This window comes from Athene cunicularia, assembly GCF_003259725.1.
Source record: "Athene cunicularia isolate RWA chromosome 24 unlocalized genomic scaffold, athCun1 chr24_part1, whole genome shotgun sequence".
In the NCBI taxonomy this organism is placed as follows: Eukaryota; Metazoa; Chordata; class Aves; order Strigiformes; family Strigidae; genus Athene; species Athene cunicularia.
Window position 1 is genome coordinate 562,373 of NW_020799132.1, and position 15,919 is coordinate 578,291.

The 15,919-nt window shown below is 55.4% G+C and overlaps 1 protein-coding gene across 9 annotated transcripts in view; it reads left to right on the forward strand.

The window, feature by feature from the left end:
- ST3GAL4 (ST3 beta-galactoside alpha-2,3-sialyltransferase 4) overlaps positions 1-15,913 on the forward strand; it is a 23,159-nt gene extending 7,246 nt beyond the window's left edge. For 4 of the 9 annotated variants that reach the window (XM_026863695.1, XM_026863697.1, XM_026863700.1 and 1 more), the window contains exons 2-12: positions 2,351-2,420; positions 11,526-11,604; positions 12,125-12,206; positions 12,689-12,769; positions 12,888-12,985; positions 13,388-13,448; positions 13,725-13,820; positions 13,921-14,110; positions 14,209-14,352; positions 14,474-14,617; positions 15,488-15,913. In XM_026863695.1, coding sequence (XP_026719496.1) covers positions 2,351-2,420; positions 11,526-11,604; positions 12,125-12,206; positions 12,689-12,769; positions 12,888-12,985; positions 13,388-13,448; positions 13,725-13,820; positions 13,921-14,110; positions 14,209-14,352; positions 14,474-14,617; positions 15,488-15,574 — 1,132 coding nt within the window. In that variant the 3' untranslated portion in view covers positions 15,575-15,913. The other 5 variants (XM_026863698.1, XM_026863703.1, XM_026863699.1 and 2 more) reach the window with 5 other exon arrangements.
- Positions 15,914-15,919: the final 6 nt, after the last annotated feature.

Below are 15,919 nucleotides of genomic sequence, written 5' to 3' on the forward strand. Positions count from 1 at the left end.
AAGAGACAGCCCCGGGGGTGCTCCTGCACCAGGGCTGAACCCCTCAAAGGACTGATCCGGCTGGCTTTAATCTTTACTAGGGGAAGGGATGGGTTTTAGATTTCTTCCACCTGAAGCCTGGAAGGAGAGTGGCAGGGAGTCAGCACAAGGTGACTTTTTCCCCCCTTAAATATGGAAATTGTTATTTAAATGCAGCCTGATAGGCAGGGAGGGAAACTGAGGCTGGGACCGTGGGGAGGAAAAAGAGCAAAATTCAGCTTGTTTAGGGGTTTTTGAGGGCTTTGGGCTATGGGATGTTTATTTCTTGGCAGGATCAGCTGCTAGATGGGTTGAGCCATCCGTGGTGAGTGGTGGAGGCGGATGCCTGAACTGTGGTGGGTTTTTTCTGGACCTTGGGCTGGATGGTGGGGGACAGCTCGGGAGGCTGGAAAACAATCCTGGGGAGACCCGCAGCAATCCTGCTCCTGGCTCTCCCGGTCGAGCTGGACAGACCAGCTTTGGGCAAGACCTTGGATCCTCCTCCCCGGTGGGCCGATGTACTTTAAGGGATCGTAGTGTCCTGCTGATCCAGGGCTGCAGCATCCTCCCAGAAGGGTGCTGTGGGGAAGGAGACATCCCCTTCCCCACCCCCGGGGCAGCTCTGAGCATCCTCATCATCTACACGGCAGGGGCTGATGCTGGGCCACGAAGTGCTTGAGCACGAGCTCCCTGGGGGGAGTTTAACTTCGTCAGAGGATCCTATAATTCATGGCTCTAAATAAAAAGGCTTCTTGTTGGCAGCAACGTTGGATGATCCGGTGGGCTCGGGGCTGCTGGCAAGATCCTGCTGCAGGAAGGTGGATTTTTTTTGGCAGTTGCAAAGCGGCCCCAAGTGCATCTGGTTTGGCTGTTGATTGCCCCAAGCCCTCTGTTTTAATCGGTCCCCTCAGGAAACGGTGGAGGTGGAAGAAAGCAGAATTGCTTTGGCTGGACGGGGAAGGTGTGGCACTGGGATGGAGCCATCCCTTGTCATCCCAGGGCATCTGCAGAAATCCTGGTCCCTGGGGAGAAGTGCCCAGCCTCGATGATAAGAGAAACCATCTTGGAGGTGCTTGGTGGTTTCCTTCCCCATCCCTTGCATGGGGACGTACCCTCTTCGTTAACATTCACGGGGCATTAAGAGCGAGGTGTGCTTTGGGGAAGGCTTGGAGCAGCTTGGTGGCCCCCAGCATCTCTCAGCTTTGCTTTTCCTAGCTGGAGGAGATGGAAAGAGGTAAGGAAACCTCCTGCCCTTCAAAGTTTCTTCTTGGAAGCTTCTTCTTTAGGATTGACCCAGCACTGGGGGATTTTGTGGAGCTGAGAACGGTCAGTGTGAGGTTCATGGTTGGACTGGAGGAGCTTCAAGGTCTTTTCCAACTGAGATGATTCTCTGATTCTCTGCCAGGACTTGAGCACTAGCTGTGGAGAGACCCTTGCTGGGTGACCCTTCCTCATCTGCATTGCCCTTCCTTGCACTGAACTGGGCTGAGATTGTTCCTTGCATGTTTTTTGGGGGAGAGACACGACTCCCACTGTCCCCCATCCTTCCCACCAGCACAGGGGGTAAGAGCCAAGCTGGGTCCTGACTGCTAACTGAGATAGCAGCAGGCTCACTTCACCCCACCTTGCTGCTCATTAGCTGGAGTAATTAAGCTGGATGTGGAGCAGCTATTCCTGCAGAGAAGCTTTTCTTTGAGAAGCAGCATGGCAGAAGGGTTTCTGTGTGCGGCAGCTTCTCAGCAGGGTTTTTCCTTCCCCAAATTGTAAGGATATTGCAGCACCAGATGAGGATGCGTAATTTTTGAAAGTTTTGGGGGAAGTGATGCTGGAGATGTGGGATTAATGAGCATCTTCTGTGTGGGAAGGCAGGATAGCCGTGGATCATCCCAGAGTGAGCAGGGCTGCATCCCCTTTCCCTGGGAAAGGGCATCACCTGCTTCCTAAAAATCGAGTGAGTCATGGAAGGGGATTTCAGTGGGAAAGACCAAGAGATGTTGGGGAAACCTGCGGCGAGGTCTGGGCTCTGAACCACCACGCCTCCTCCTTAAAAGCGGCTGGAAGCCTGGTGGCGGGTGCTGCTGGTGCCGGGGGAGGTGAGTGGCTTTGCAGAGAGCGCAGACATCCTCTGCGACGTGTGATGGCTTGTCAGGGCCCTTCTGTGGGTCTCCTGTGGCTGGTTCCTTATCCGTGCTCGGAGCTGCCCTGGGTGGGGATCAGTGAGGGATCCAGTGGATCCTCTGAAGGCGGATGGCTGCTATGCCAAGCGTCCCTCGTGCACTGCTGCTGTGTGTTGCTGTAGCCCTAAGGATGTTCTTCCTTTTCCCTTTGCTAGGGGAAGAGAGGATGGCCTCGTAGATCCTGCCGAGCTCCTGCCTGCTCTGCCTGGACCAAGAGGACGGACCGTAAGTAGCCATGACCTCCTCCCTCCTCCCTTATCACCACCTTGATGGCAACTGGCTTCAGCCTCTCCTGCTGCTGGGGATGCTGGAAAAGGTCTTTGCCGAGATGAGCATCCTTCTCCCAGCGTGGCTGATGGGGTTAACAGAGCATCAAGGCCATGTCGGGGGTGCAAAGTGATGAAGTGAGTTTGTCTTCCAGGTATTTTCCTCTGTGGCTGTTAATGTAGGCCAAAAGATCAGGGGAGATGGCATGAGCGTTTTGGTTTAGGGGCAGGGGGGTAAATCCATCCAGTTGCTTTATTCCAGAGGCTTTGGGGCTGGAGGACTTGGGTGAGGTTACCTGGGGGTTACACTGCTCCTGAACCAGGCCGTTTGTTGGTGCAAAACAGGAGGAAGTGGTGGTGAAACCACAGGGCTGCCAGGGTGGGGGTGGGTTAAGGTGGCACTTGGAGCCTTGCAGAGGGGACGCTGGTTGAGCTGGTGGCTTTTGAGCCCCCAAAAGGGGACCCCTGTAGTTAGAAGCCACTGGAGACAGCAGCTGCCTGTGGGATAACTCAGCCCTGGGACTTGAGATCCCTTATTTTTCCATCCCTTTCCCCCCAGAGGGCTGGGGTTGATTCTGGGAACTGCTTGAGTCAGGGTTGGAGATGGGCTGCAGCATCTCTGTGGTCTGTTTTTTTTACCTCCTTGGGCTGTTCACACCCCTGCTATAAGGGAGTGGGTGCTCCCTGTGGATGCTTTGCCTGCTGCTCCCAGGGGAGCACGCAGCAGGGAAAGGCTGCCTTCACCCTGCCTGCACCCCCAGCTTGCTGCTTTCCCCTTTCTGCTGCTTTTGGGGGGGGGTGGACTGCAGCATGTTGCCAAAACTGCTCTCGTTGTTGCTGCCTGCATCCTTGGGCGGTCTCCAAGGATGCAGATGCTGGTGAGTAAACATGGCAATGAGGTGACCGTGGCGACAAACAGGGACTGACTGGGGCAGGTAGGAGGAAGAGGGTGGCTGGAGCGATGCTGGAGGTTGGGGGACGAAATCCCATGGGTATAAAATTGTCACCGGTAGGTGCCCACCCTCGTCATGTTAGCGTGGGATTGTCCCCTCACGGATGGCTCAGCTCTTGTTCAGCGGCTTGGCTATAACCTCCAGGTTGGCACATCTGACAAGGAAAGGTCTTTATTTTTTTTTTAACAGGAAAAGAGTGATTAAACCCATAGAATGTAAATAATAATGTATAACCTATAATAATGTAGCCTAACCCACCAAGGAGGAGCCCTGTAGCTCCTTTGATGGCACCCCAGAGGCGTGGGATGCTCAGGTACACCTATGCAGCCAGCATTTCAGGGCTGTAGGAAAATATTTTGGGCCCATCCCTGTGTTTTTCCTGCTACAAGGATTAAAAAAAAATAGGGGGAGAGGAGAGGATGGTGGCAGCGCTGGCCTGAGTCAGGTTTCAGCTCCTGAGCACGTTAAAACCGCCAGCGCCATGGAAGGGCAGGAGCAGCCTGGATTTATTCTGGGGACCTGCCGCCGTGGAAACAGTCATCCTACCTGAGTTTATTTGCTGTTACCATCTCCAAAATTACACCCTCATCACGGGTAAATGTTTTGTTAAGGCTTACATGCCAACGAGGTTGGTTTTTTTCCCTATCATAAATCTTTGGCCGGGTTGTTGTATGCCTGGGATACCATGGGTTCAGGAAACAGCGCTGCCTCCCCTACTGTGCCTCGCCACACTCCCTGTAGATTAGGGAGTGTTTTGATTGTCTAGAGCTTAATGATGGTGTTGATAGGGTCGAGTGTTTATGGGTAAGAATCAGGGGGAAGGCCAGCAAGACGGATGTTGTGGTGGGAGTCTTGTTATAGACCACCCAACCAGGGTGAAGAGGCAGATGAAATCGTCTGTAAGCAGCTGGGGGAAGTCTCATGATTGCTAGCCCTTGTTCTCATGGGGGACTTCGACTTAGCAGATGTCTGCTGGAAATACAATACAGCAGAGAGGAAACAGTCTAGGAGGTTCCTGGAGTGTGTGGAAGAGGATTTGGCAAGAGGGAGCCAACTAGGGAAGGCAGCTGGACCTGTTGTTTGTGAGCAGAGGAGGACTTGTGGGTGATGTGATGGTTGGAGTCTGTCTTGGGCCCAGTGATCGCACAGTGATGGAGTTTTTGATTCTCGGACAAGTAAGAAGGGGGGGCAGCAGAATGACCTCTGGACTTCTGGAGGGCAGACTTTGGCCTGTTTAGGGGCCTGGTTGACAGAGGCCCTTGGAAGTCAGTCTTGAAGGGCAAAGGAGTCCAGGAAGGCTGGGCATTCTTCAGGAAGGGAAACTTCAAAGTGCAGAAACAGGCTGTCCCTGTGTGCCGAAAGATAAGCCGGTAGGGACTAAGACTGACCTGACTGAGCAGAGCTTTGGCTGGAACTCAGGAAAAAAAGAATTTATCACCTTTGGAAGAAGGAGCAGGCAACTCAGGAGGACTACAAGGATGTTGTGAGGTTATGCAAGGATAAAATTAGAAGGACCCAAGCTCAAATAGAACTTAATCTGGCTACTGCTGTAAAAGACAATTAAAAAAAAGTTTCTGTAAATACATTAGCAGCAAAAGGAGGACTAAGGAGAATCTCTACCCTTTGTTGGATACAGGGGGAATCATAGTGACAAAGGATGAGGAAAAGGCTGAGGTACTTTATGCCTTCATTGCCTCAGTCTGTAATAGTAAGACCAGTTGTTCTCGGGGTACCCACCCCCCTGAGCCGGAAGGCAGGGACAGGGAGTGGAATGAAGGCCTCTTAATCCCAGGGGAAATGGTTAGTGACCTGCTACACCACTTAGACACACACAGGTCTGTGGGGCTGGATGGGATCCACCCAAGGTTGCTGAGGAAGCTGATGGCGGTGCTCGCCGAGCCACTTCCAGTCGTTTATCAGCCATCCTGACTAAGCAGGGAGGTCCCGCTTGACTGGACGTTGGCAAATGTGACGCCCATCTACAGGAGGGAGGATCCGGGGAACTACGGGCCTGTCAGCCTGACCTTGGTGCTGGGGAAGGTTCCGGAGCAGATCATCTTGAGTCTCATCACATGGCGAGTACAGGATAACCAGGAGATCAGGCCCAGTCAGCGTGGGTTTATGAAAGGCAGGTCCTGCCTGACAAACCTGATCTCCGTTTATGATGAGCTGACCCCCTTAGTGGATGAGGGAAAGGCTGTGGATGTTGTCTACCTAGACTTTAGCGAAGCCTTTGACACCGCTTCTCACAGCATTCTCCTGGAAACTGCCTGCTCGTGGCTTGGAGGAGCGTACTCTTCGTGAGGTAAAGAACGGGCTGGATGGCTGGGCCCAAAGAGTTGTGGTGAAGGGAGATAAATCCGGTTGGTGGCCAGTCACGAGTGGTGTCCCCAGGGCTCAGTACTGGGGCCGGTGCTGTTTAACATTTAATATTTATTAATCAACAGTCTAGATGAGGGGATCGAGGCACCCTCAGTAAGTTTGCAGACCAGGTTGGCGAGAGTATTGATCTTCTGGAGGGTAGAAGGGCTCTGCAGAGGGATCTGGACAGGCTGGATGGATGGGCTGAGGCCAACTGTATGAGCTTCAGCAAGGCTGAGGGCCAGGTCCTGCGCTTGGGTCACAACAACCCCACACAATGCTACCGGCTTGGGGAAGAGCGGCTGAAAAATGCCTGGTGGAAAAGGACCTGGGGGTGTTGGTCGACAGCCAGCAGAATATGAGCCAGCAGTGTGCCCAGGGGGCCAAGAAGGCCAATGGCATCCTGGCTTGTGTCATCACTGGCGTGGCCAGCAGGGACAGGGAAGGGATCTGAGCTGGTGAGGCCGCCCCTCGCTGAGTGGGTTCAGTTCTGGGCCCCTCACCCCAAAAAGGCCATTGAATGACTCGAGCGTGGCCAGAGAAGGGCAACGGAGCTGGGGCAGGGTCTGGAGCACAGGTCTGCTGGGGAGCGGCTGGGGGAACTGGGGGGGTTCAGTCTGGAGCAGAGGAGGCTGAGGGGAGACCTCCTGGCCCTCTGCAACTCCCTGCCAGGAGGGGGCAGAGACGGGGGATGAGTCTCTGGAGCCAAGGCCCCAGCGCCAGGCCCCGAGGGAATGGCCTCAAGCTGCCCAGGGCAGGGTTAGATTAGATATCAGGAAAAATTTCTTCACCAGAATGGTTATCAAGCCTTGGAACAGGCTGCCCAGGGAAGGGGTTGAGTCACCATCCCAGGAGGTATTTAAAAGCCGTGTAGACGTGGCACTTAGGGACCTGGTTTAGTGGTGGACTTGTCAGTGTTGGGTTAACGGTTGGACTCAATGATCTTATAGGTCTTCTCTAACCTAAACGAATATATGGTTCTATGATTAAGAGGCAATTAAGATTCCTTTAAAGTGACTTGCAGAGCTTTTAAAATAGGATAAGTGTGGGTATCAGCAGCACGGGCTGGTTCTCTGCGCCCTCGATGGGGCGATGTCTGCTATCGAACAGGATTGATTTTTGTGGTGCTGTGTGAGCTTGCGACAGCAACGGTTTGCAATCCTGCAAGGTTTTTTCCCCTGCTGTGGGTCTCGATTTCCTTCCTAGCTTGGAAAAAAAAAAATAATAATCCCTGAGCACCTGGAGCTCACAGCAGCCAGGGTGAGGAAGCTTTGGGATGCCAGGCTGAGGATTTGGCTACCTTTGATGCTCTGCCAAGCCCAGGCAGTGCCTCAAGTTGGCAGGATCCTTTCCCTGGAGGATTGCCCCCAGCTGCCTCCCAGATCGTGTTCAGGCTTCAGCATGCAATGGTTTTGCCGAGGCAGGATGCGGCCGAGCCGGCGTGGGGGGTAAAGTGGCATCTGCCAGCCTCCTCCGGCAATCCCAGCCCTCCCGCGTGGAGAAAACCTGTGGGATGGGGGCTTGGAAGATCCCAGAATTGTAAACTGCCTCCTTGGGGGTCAATCTTGGTTGTGGACCTCGAAATGGAGCACAAGATCTGTCCTGCTGGGCCCTGCGAGGCTCTGTGGGCCTTGAAGGCTCAGAAGAGATGGTCTGGCTGGCGTCGAAGGGGTCTGTGCTGTCCTGGCTGTCTCCTCTGTCTCCCTTTGGCTCCCACTGCTGGGAGTGAATCCCTAAGGATCGCCAGCGTGTCCTTTCCTTGGGCATGATCCCTTCAAATCCAGTTCTGCTCCAGTTAAAAATAAACACATGGTTTTTGGGGGGTGAACTGTCAGAGATGCTCATTCTCCCCTGGGGAGGCTGGACCCCCACGGACATGTGGGATGGGGATGGTGGGAGCATGGGAGAGGTGTCCTTGCCTCATGTCACACTTCGTTTTCCAGATCTACGGGTTACCATGGAAACATAAAAGTACCAAGAGCTTTTGCTGTGTGGCCTGCTGGTCTGCGGATGCTTTGCTGGGATGGCGGTGGGTGGCTGGGATCACTGTCCACCCATGCTGGGATGGGGTGGGGGGATTTATGAACACCGCCCACTTTTGTGCTTGCTCCATGGCTTTAAACACTTTTTTTGTTTTTTTTTTTTTTTTCAAACGTGGGCTGGGAGCAACTTGGCCGGTGCCTGCTGCTGCTTTATGGATTCACAGGACTTAAATTTGGAGATGCTGGATCTGGCCAGAGCTTGGCCATGGAGGGGAGATGGGGGTGGATGGAGATGTAGGGATGAGCTCCTCTGAGGTCACCCACGCAGGGCTGGTCCCCGTGGTTGTTGCTGGCATCTCCCGGGGGCTTTCCTGGGTGGGACATGGCAAAATTGGGAGCTGAAACCCCACTCCGGCTCTGAGGGAGATGGGGAAAGTTGTTGAGGAGCTTTGCCATGAGATGCCTTTGCAGCATCCCAGGGATGGGGCTTTCTTGTAGCACCAGGCTGGGGAGGGGGAGACCTGGGTGTGAAGACGGGGCCGTGGTGGGGCTTTTAAGTCATTTATGCAGTGATAATATTCAGCCCGGGGGTGCGTTGGAGGTGCGTCGCCCAGACATCAAAGAGAGGGGCTTTCTTAGTTGCTTCTTCCAAGCGTGGGGAGCCGAATCCACCCGGGACTTTCCCCCAGCTCTGGGGCTTGGCAGGGGAGATGATGCCCTGGACCGAACCCATGGGACTGGTGGTCGAGGCACGTCTGCATCCCTTCTGCCCCTCTGCTCCGCTCTGTGAGACCCCCCTGCAGGGCTGGGTCCAGCTCTGGGGCACCAACAGCAGAAGGACACGGACCTGCTCGAGCGGGGCCAGAGGAGGCCACGAGGATGCTGGGGGGCTGGAGCCCCCCCTGCGAGGACAGGCTGGGAGAGTTGGGGGGTTCAGCTGGAGGAGAGAAGGCTTTAGGGGAGACCTTAGAGCGGCCCCCCAGGGCTGAAAGGGGCTGCAGGAAAGGGGGGAGGGACTTATAGATCATAGGTGTGGGGATAGGACAGGGGGTGACGGTTTTAAACTGACAGAGGGGAGATTCAGATGAGATCTAAGGAGGAAATTCTTCCCTGTGAGGCCCTGGCACAGGCTGCCCAGAGCAGCTGTGGCTGCCCCCTCCCTGGAAGGGTTCAAGGCCAGGTTGGACGGGGCTTGGGGCAACCTGGGCTGGTGGAAGGTGGCCCTGCCCAGGGCAGGGGGGTGGGACTGAGTGACCTTTAAGGTCCCTTCCAACCCAAACCAGTCTGTGATTTGATGATCTCTTCCACGAGAGGAGTGAGCGATGAATGTCACCCCTGTGGCTGGAGATGCTGTAGTGGGGGGCACCAGGGGGGTGCTGTGCTGGGGGGTGCCACATTGGGGTACCAGCAGATGCAGCGGGGGACCAGGGATGCTGCACGATCTGAGGATGCTGCAGGGACCCTTTAGCATCGCTCCCTCCACCAGCTCTGCATCCTCTGGAGTGGCTCGGAACACTCAGATCTTCCCGCTTTAAGCACCCGCTCTGGTTTGGGCTGCAGATCTGGTAGCACAAGGGCTGGGGGGAGCTTGAATTTATTTCAAAATCACCTCTGCCTTGGCTTGGGCACGGGGCAGCCTGGGTGTGCTCTGTTTTGCGCCACATTCCCTGAACGCTTCACTAAACAGCATTTGTTTTCCTTAGGGATTATTAACTCTGTTTGTTTTAGATAAGTTTTGCATCAGGCCCAGCTTGCGCATACAAGTCTGGGAAAGATCATAAAGCCTTAAAAAAAAAAAAGTATTTAGAAAAAAGTTGGTATGTAAAAGCAAACACCAGGGGTGAGAGTGGATTTTCCCAGTGTCTTAAGCTAGCGGGAGGGGTGAAGCCGCTCGGTGGGAAGCTCTGCTGGGTGATTTGGCACCGAAGGAGAGAACTGGGGGCGGAATCTGATGCTAAATTCGAGTCCCAGTGCCCAGCAGCACCCCAGCCCTGGGCGAATGGGGGTGCTCAGGCCCCCAAGGGGCATCGCCAGCCTCCAGCTGCGGTGGCAGATTTCCACTCGGGGACTTTTGTGCCCGGTTTTGCTCAGAACACCACCTCCAGCCCCATGAAAACACAAGCTGCTTTTTACTTCCCACAATTTTATTTTTTTCAAGCAAATGTTACATTTAAAGGGGCAAGATCCCCCCAGCTCCTCGTCCCTGCTTGCTCTGACCCTTGAAGGTACAATTCTGGGTTGAATCTTCCCTTTCCTTCCCAAGCCAGAAGGGAACCCTAGAGCCAGAAATACTAAGGCAGGATGAGAGCCAGGGTGTAAATTGCGGGGGTGGGGGGGCTTGTGCTTCCCCTTCCTGGGGTCCCCAGGTGATGGTGGGGCCAAACCCAGGCACAGGTCACTGGGAAGGGGTTAATACCTGTGTTTTATGGAAGAAAAGTGGTTCACGAGGAGACAGGCCCTTTCCCAGGGTATCACCTTCCCTGTCCCTCTGCTTCGCTGTCAAATGGACACAATTTTCTTTGCTTCATATACCATGCAGTTGCCTGCTGCAGTTTAATTGTTCTTAATTCCCTTTTTAATTAATTGCCCTTCCTGCCCTTTTAATTTCAGGAGCCGGTGATGAGGCAGGGAAGAGCCTGGCTCTCATGGGACCATCTTTGGTCCCATTTCTCCTCATTTTTGATATTTTTTTCCTCTCCAACTCACAAAAAGCCAGGTTCATTAACGGCACTTTGTTAGGCAGGGTGGAGCGCTGAGATGCACCCCGTCTCCTCCTCCCCAACAACGTGACTAATCACTTCAGATCAGGATTTCCGTTGCCCAGCCCAGACGTGCACCTTTCCTCTTGGCTGGGCATTTAGCACCTCCTTGACCCTTTCCTCTTCCAAATTGTGGCCAGTCTGGAGCGGGGAGCAGCTCGGTTGTGGGGTGGCAAAGCCAAGCCCAGCTCTTGAGCCAGGCTTAGAGTAGGATTCATCCTCAGGGAGCAGTTTATCAGGGAGCAGAGTCTCCCATGTACCCCAAAACTTCTCCCACCCGGTAAGTTAATTTTCCATCCTTGCCATGTTGTGGTGGGCTGGGGTTGAGCTGGTCCCGGGGTGACTCTGACCACGGCTCTTTGCTGCCTTATTCCAGGAGTGAGAGGTTTCGGAGGAAGAAAAAAGTCGCCCCGCTTCTGTGGTCGGCGTTTGCGCGCGCATTAAGCTTTCGGCATCCCCCTTTCCCCAGGCCGGGATGGTTGAATCGAAGGTGTTGGAGGTTCCCCAAGTACGTGATGCTTTTTGCTTTGATCCCACTGGGCTGCTCCTCTCCTTTCTGCCTGGCTCGGTGGTGGTGGCAGCACGTTTGGCTTCGGACCTGCGGTGGCCGGTGCCAGTCGGATGCTTGAGCCAGGGCTGGGTTTAAAAATCTCCCCCCAAGTCATAGCCACGGGCATTGACTTGGGCGCTTTGGGCTTTTGTGGTTGAAAACCCACTGGGGGCTTATTTTTTTCCTCTTGAATTAATTTGTTTCCTTTTGAATTTCGGCATTTAACCTGTGTGGCTGAGGATCCTCGGGAACTGCGTCTGCTTGCCTGGCTTTTATAAACTCTGTATATATCAAACCTCTGGTGGCTGCGGGGCAGTGAAACGTGAATGTAGATCGAAATAAATCCCTTGAGGAACCCCCGCACCTGCTCATCCAGAGGTGGGGTGATGCCTCTTGGGCAGGGTTTTGGGGATGGCTCCGATGGGTTTTAACCTCATCCCAACGCTTTTCCTGCTGCAGGTGACCAGTGGCAGCCGCGATGAGAGCTCCGGCCCTCGCCTGATGCCTCTCCTGCTGATAAAAATGATCAACAAGTCTCGTGAGTCCCCACGGTGCGGGGGTCCTGTCTCCCTCTTTCCAAGCAGGGATGGGGATCCTGGAAACTTGGCTTTGGGGGTAGGATGCAGCTTCAGTTGGGTGATGGAGTATTGGGGTATCATGGGCCAAGTTGGGACAGGGAGGGTGATTTCTGGGGTCCTTGATCCTCTGGAATTGGGCACCTGGTAGCCCTCGGGCTTTGTGGTAGAAAAATGGGGTGGAGGCAGGTGGAATGCGGGTTGTTTGTGCAGCCTTTGATGCGAGGTGGATGGGAGGAAACATCACAGCGGCATTTGGACCCAGGATAAAACCAACTTGGCTCCATCTTGGAGCTGCTCCTCCTGGGGTAGGGGGGGGTGACACACTGTGCCAACCAGGACCCTGATGCTCCCTGGGGAGGTGGCTTTGCTGGGGACAGCTCTGCCATCCCAGATCCCCAGGAGCCTGCAGGTCCCCGGTATCCAAACTCTGGGTACTGGCTTGATAGTGTTTTTCTTTTCTCCTGCTCTCTGGGCACACAGGAGGGAAGATACTCGGGGTGCTGGCGCTGTTTCTGGTGATGGTTTGGTACTCGATCTACCGGGAAGACAGGTACATACAGCTGTGAGTGGCTTTTATTAAAATTTAAAGGACCTCCTGCCATGTCCTTCGCTCTCGGGAGGTGGCATCGTCCCGCCCGTCCTTCGCATAGAGCATCGTCCCGCTGGATCCGGGGGGACTGGGGAGGTGCCGCTGCCAGAGGAGGGGGGGGCATGATACACTGTTCCCCCTTGGCGTGTGTTGGCGGTCAGGCTCTGCGGGGGTTTTTGGCAAATGCCAGGGTTTGTCTGAGCCCGGGAGGAAGGGAAAACCCCGTTCTCTTCCCAGTCCTGCCAATGCTGATGGAAACAAGGAAAGTGGAGAGAGCGTGAGGTCTGTGAGCAAGGCAAGAGAGACCTCTTCTGATGTGAGGCTGCAAGCCCAGCAAATACCCAGAGCAGAGCTTTAAATCTGGCCAGCAACATCCCCAGAGCCCCCTTCGCTGGGAAATGGATGCAAAGGAGCAGGCATCACTTTTTTTTTTTTTTTAACCTCTTCCCTTACAGCTTTTATTTCCCCGTGCAAGAAAATAAGACGACGTGTCCCCTTGGGGAGGTGGAAAAGAAAGCGGCGCAGCTAATCGGGAAGTGAGTAGCGGGGTTGGGAGCAAGGAGAGGTGGGGGGGACACACGCAAAGCCAGGACAACCCCCCTGTGCCGTGCCGTCCCCCCATCCCGTTCTCACCGGCCCTTTGCTCCTCGGCAGCTACACGAGGGACCACCCGCTCTTCTTGCAGCTGAAGGACTATTTTTGGGTGAAGACGCCGTCGCTCTACGAGCTGCCCTACGGCACGAAAGGAAGCGGTAAGCCTCGGTGGTGCTCGCTGTGGGGTTCTGTCCATCCATCTGTCCGTCCTGCTGCCGCTCCCCAGGAGTTTCAGCTTCCCTCTTATTAAAAACATCTGCATTGATTTTGGATTTTTTTTAGAGGGGGAAAACTATTTTCTTTTTTTCTCATCCCTAGCAAGTTGTTTACTTTATTTTTAGATTTTGCGGCACGGATCTACTTGTCCTGGGTGCGTGTGGTCCCTCTAAAATGGTTTAGGGTGGGCTAGGCTTTATTAAGCACCAGCCAAGGATTATCTGCCCAGATCTTGGGGGAGCTGGGATTAATGGCTGGAGGAGATATGGCAGGGATGGGGCAGCACCCAGGATGTTGTAGCAGGCAGGAGCTGCCTTGCTCACCTTCTCGCCCTCGCTTTGCAGAAGATGTCCTCCTGCGCTTGCTGTCGATCACCCACTACTCACTGCCCGAGAGCATCCAGAGGTAATGCCGGGGTGGGTTTGGGGGCTTTTCTGTCTTTCTCTTCATCGTTGCTCTCTTGGGAGGGGGGAATTTGCACCTTGTGGGCCCCAGATTTGACCAAATGAACCTCTGCAACCCAGGAATGGTGGACGGAGATTTGTAGAGTGGACAACACAGCGTTAAACCACCCCCTCCCACCTCCCTGGAGGGGTTTAAAACCACCTTGGTTTAGAGTGGGGGGTTAAAACCACCTTGGTTTAGAGCAGATATGGTTGAGACAGGGCTTTTCTCCTGTAGCCTGAAGTGCCGGAGGTGTGCAGTGGTGGGCAACGGCCACCGGCTCCGCAACAGCTCCATGGGGGAGACCATCGACACCTACGACGTTGTGATCAGGTACAGCCCTGGGGCTGTCCCCTTCACCCCCCTCCCTGGTGCCACCTGCAGGAGTTGACAGGGGTGATGTCCCCATCTCCATCCCCCAATCCCTTCCAAGGTTGAACAATGCCCCGGTCCATGGTTACGAGCAGGACGTGGGCTCTAAGACCACCATGCGCCTCTTCTACCCGGAGTCGGCCCACTTCAACCCCAGGACCGAGAACAACCCCGACACGTTGCTGGTGCTGGTGCCCTTCAAGCCCATGGACTTCCAGTGGATGGAGGCCATCCTCAACGACAAGAAGAGGGTAAGAGTTGGTGGGAGTCAGGTCTAGGGTCCAACCCTCATCCCCCCACCTTGGGGCTTCTTACTGGGGCACCATTGGACACCTCTGTCCTCTTGCAGGTTCGGAAAGGGTTTTGGAAACAGCCTCCATTGATATGGGACGCTAACCCGGAGCGCGTGCGCATCCTCAACCCTTACTACATGGAAGTAACTGCTGCTAAACTGCTCAACCTCCCTATGAAGCAACCACGGAAGGTCAAACAGGTAAAGGGGGGTGGATGACCACCCCCTGAGGGGTGATTGTCCTCCCACATGGCCGTCCCCGTGCAGTTCACTGAAGGACACAGCTCCTTGTAAGTCTTCTTCTCCCCCCCTCTCCCTCCAGAAGCCCACCACAGGGTTGTTGGCCATCACCTTGGCACTGCACTTCTGTGACCTGGTGCACATCGCGGGCTTTGGCTACCCTGACTCGGCCAACAAGAAGCAAACCATCCACTACTACGAACAGATCACGCTCAAGTCCATGGCGGTAAGGATCTACCTCTACTCTTTGTCTGTGTTCTCCCCCATTTTTTCCCCCAGGATGGGGGATCTTGGAACCCTGCTCCGTTCAGTGACACCAGTTTTGGGCCCCTCACTACAAAATTGAATGACTCGAGCGTGTCCAGAGAAGGGCAACGGAGCTGGGGCAGGGTCTGGAGCACAGGTCTGCTGGGGAGCGGCTGGGGGAACTGGGGGGGTTTAGTCTGGAGAAGAGGAGGCTGAGGGGAGACCTCCTGGCCCTCTGCAACTCCCTGCCAGGAGGGGGCAGAGAGGGGGGATGAGTCTCTGGAGCCAAGGAGCCAGCGCCAGGCCCCGAGGGAATGGCCTCAAGCTGCCCAGGGCAGGGTCAGGCTGGCTCTGAGGAAGGATTTCTGTGCAGAAGGGGCTGTTGGGCGTTGGAATGGGCTGCCCAGGGCAGGGGGGGGTGTCCCCATCCCTGGAGGGGTTGAAGAGTTGGGCTGAGCCAGCGCTGAGGGATCTGGGGGAGTTGGGAACAGTCAGGGTGAGGGTCATGGTTGGACCGGAGGAGCTTCAAGGGCTTTTCCAACTGAGATGATTCTGTGGGGGGCTTTCCCCACGGGCACCCCTCGCCCCCCTTCCATGGTGGGTGTTGAGTTTGGATGGTCATTGCCCAACTTCCCCCTGTAGCCCAATGTTTTTGTAGTTAGGATGGAGTTGGGTCTGGATTATGTGTGAGCAGAGGGGCTCAGGGCTTGGGCAGGGTGACCTCCCTCTTTTTGGGGGGCTTCCTGGCTTCAGCTGAAGGTCAAGGTCAACGCTAGTGGGGTGGACAAGGCCGGGACGGGGCCAGAAGGAAAAGGCTCTGGTGTCACCCCCTGCTCCCCGTCTCCTGCAGGCATCAGAGCACAATGTCTCACACGAGGCGGTGGCCATCAAGCGGATGCTGGAGCTGGGTCTCGTCAAGAACCTCACCTACTTCTGAGGCCACCGGGGCTGCACAGGGACTGCGTTGTCCCCCTGCCCCACGCAGAGAGGGGGGGACACTCTGCACCGGCATGCCCAGAGCTGGCTGAGAGCAGAGCATCCTTGTCACCGCTGCCCCCTGGCCCTGGGACTCTTGTGAGGGAGCGGGGCCGGGGTCTGGGGGTGGCCGCGCTGGACCGCGGGGCCCCCAGCCTGGGGGTGGCTCTTGTGGGGGGCGCAGGGAGCCCCAGGGGATGGGCCGTGATGACGGCCGGTGCCTTTTCCTACCGACGCACTGAAGCTACAGAGGACCTTGGGGGGGATCTTGGGGGTGAGGGGTTTTCCCTCCCAGCGGGCCTGGGGG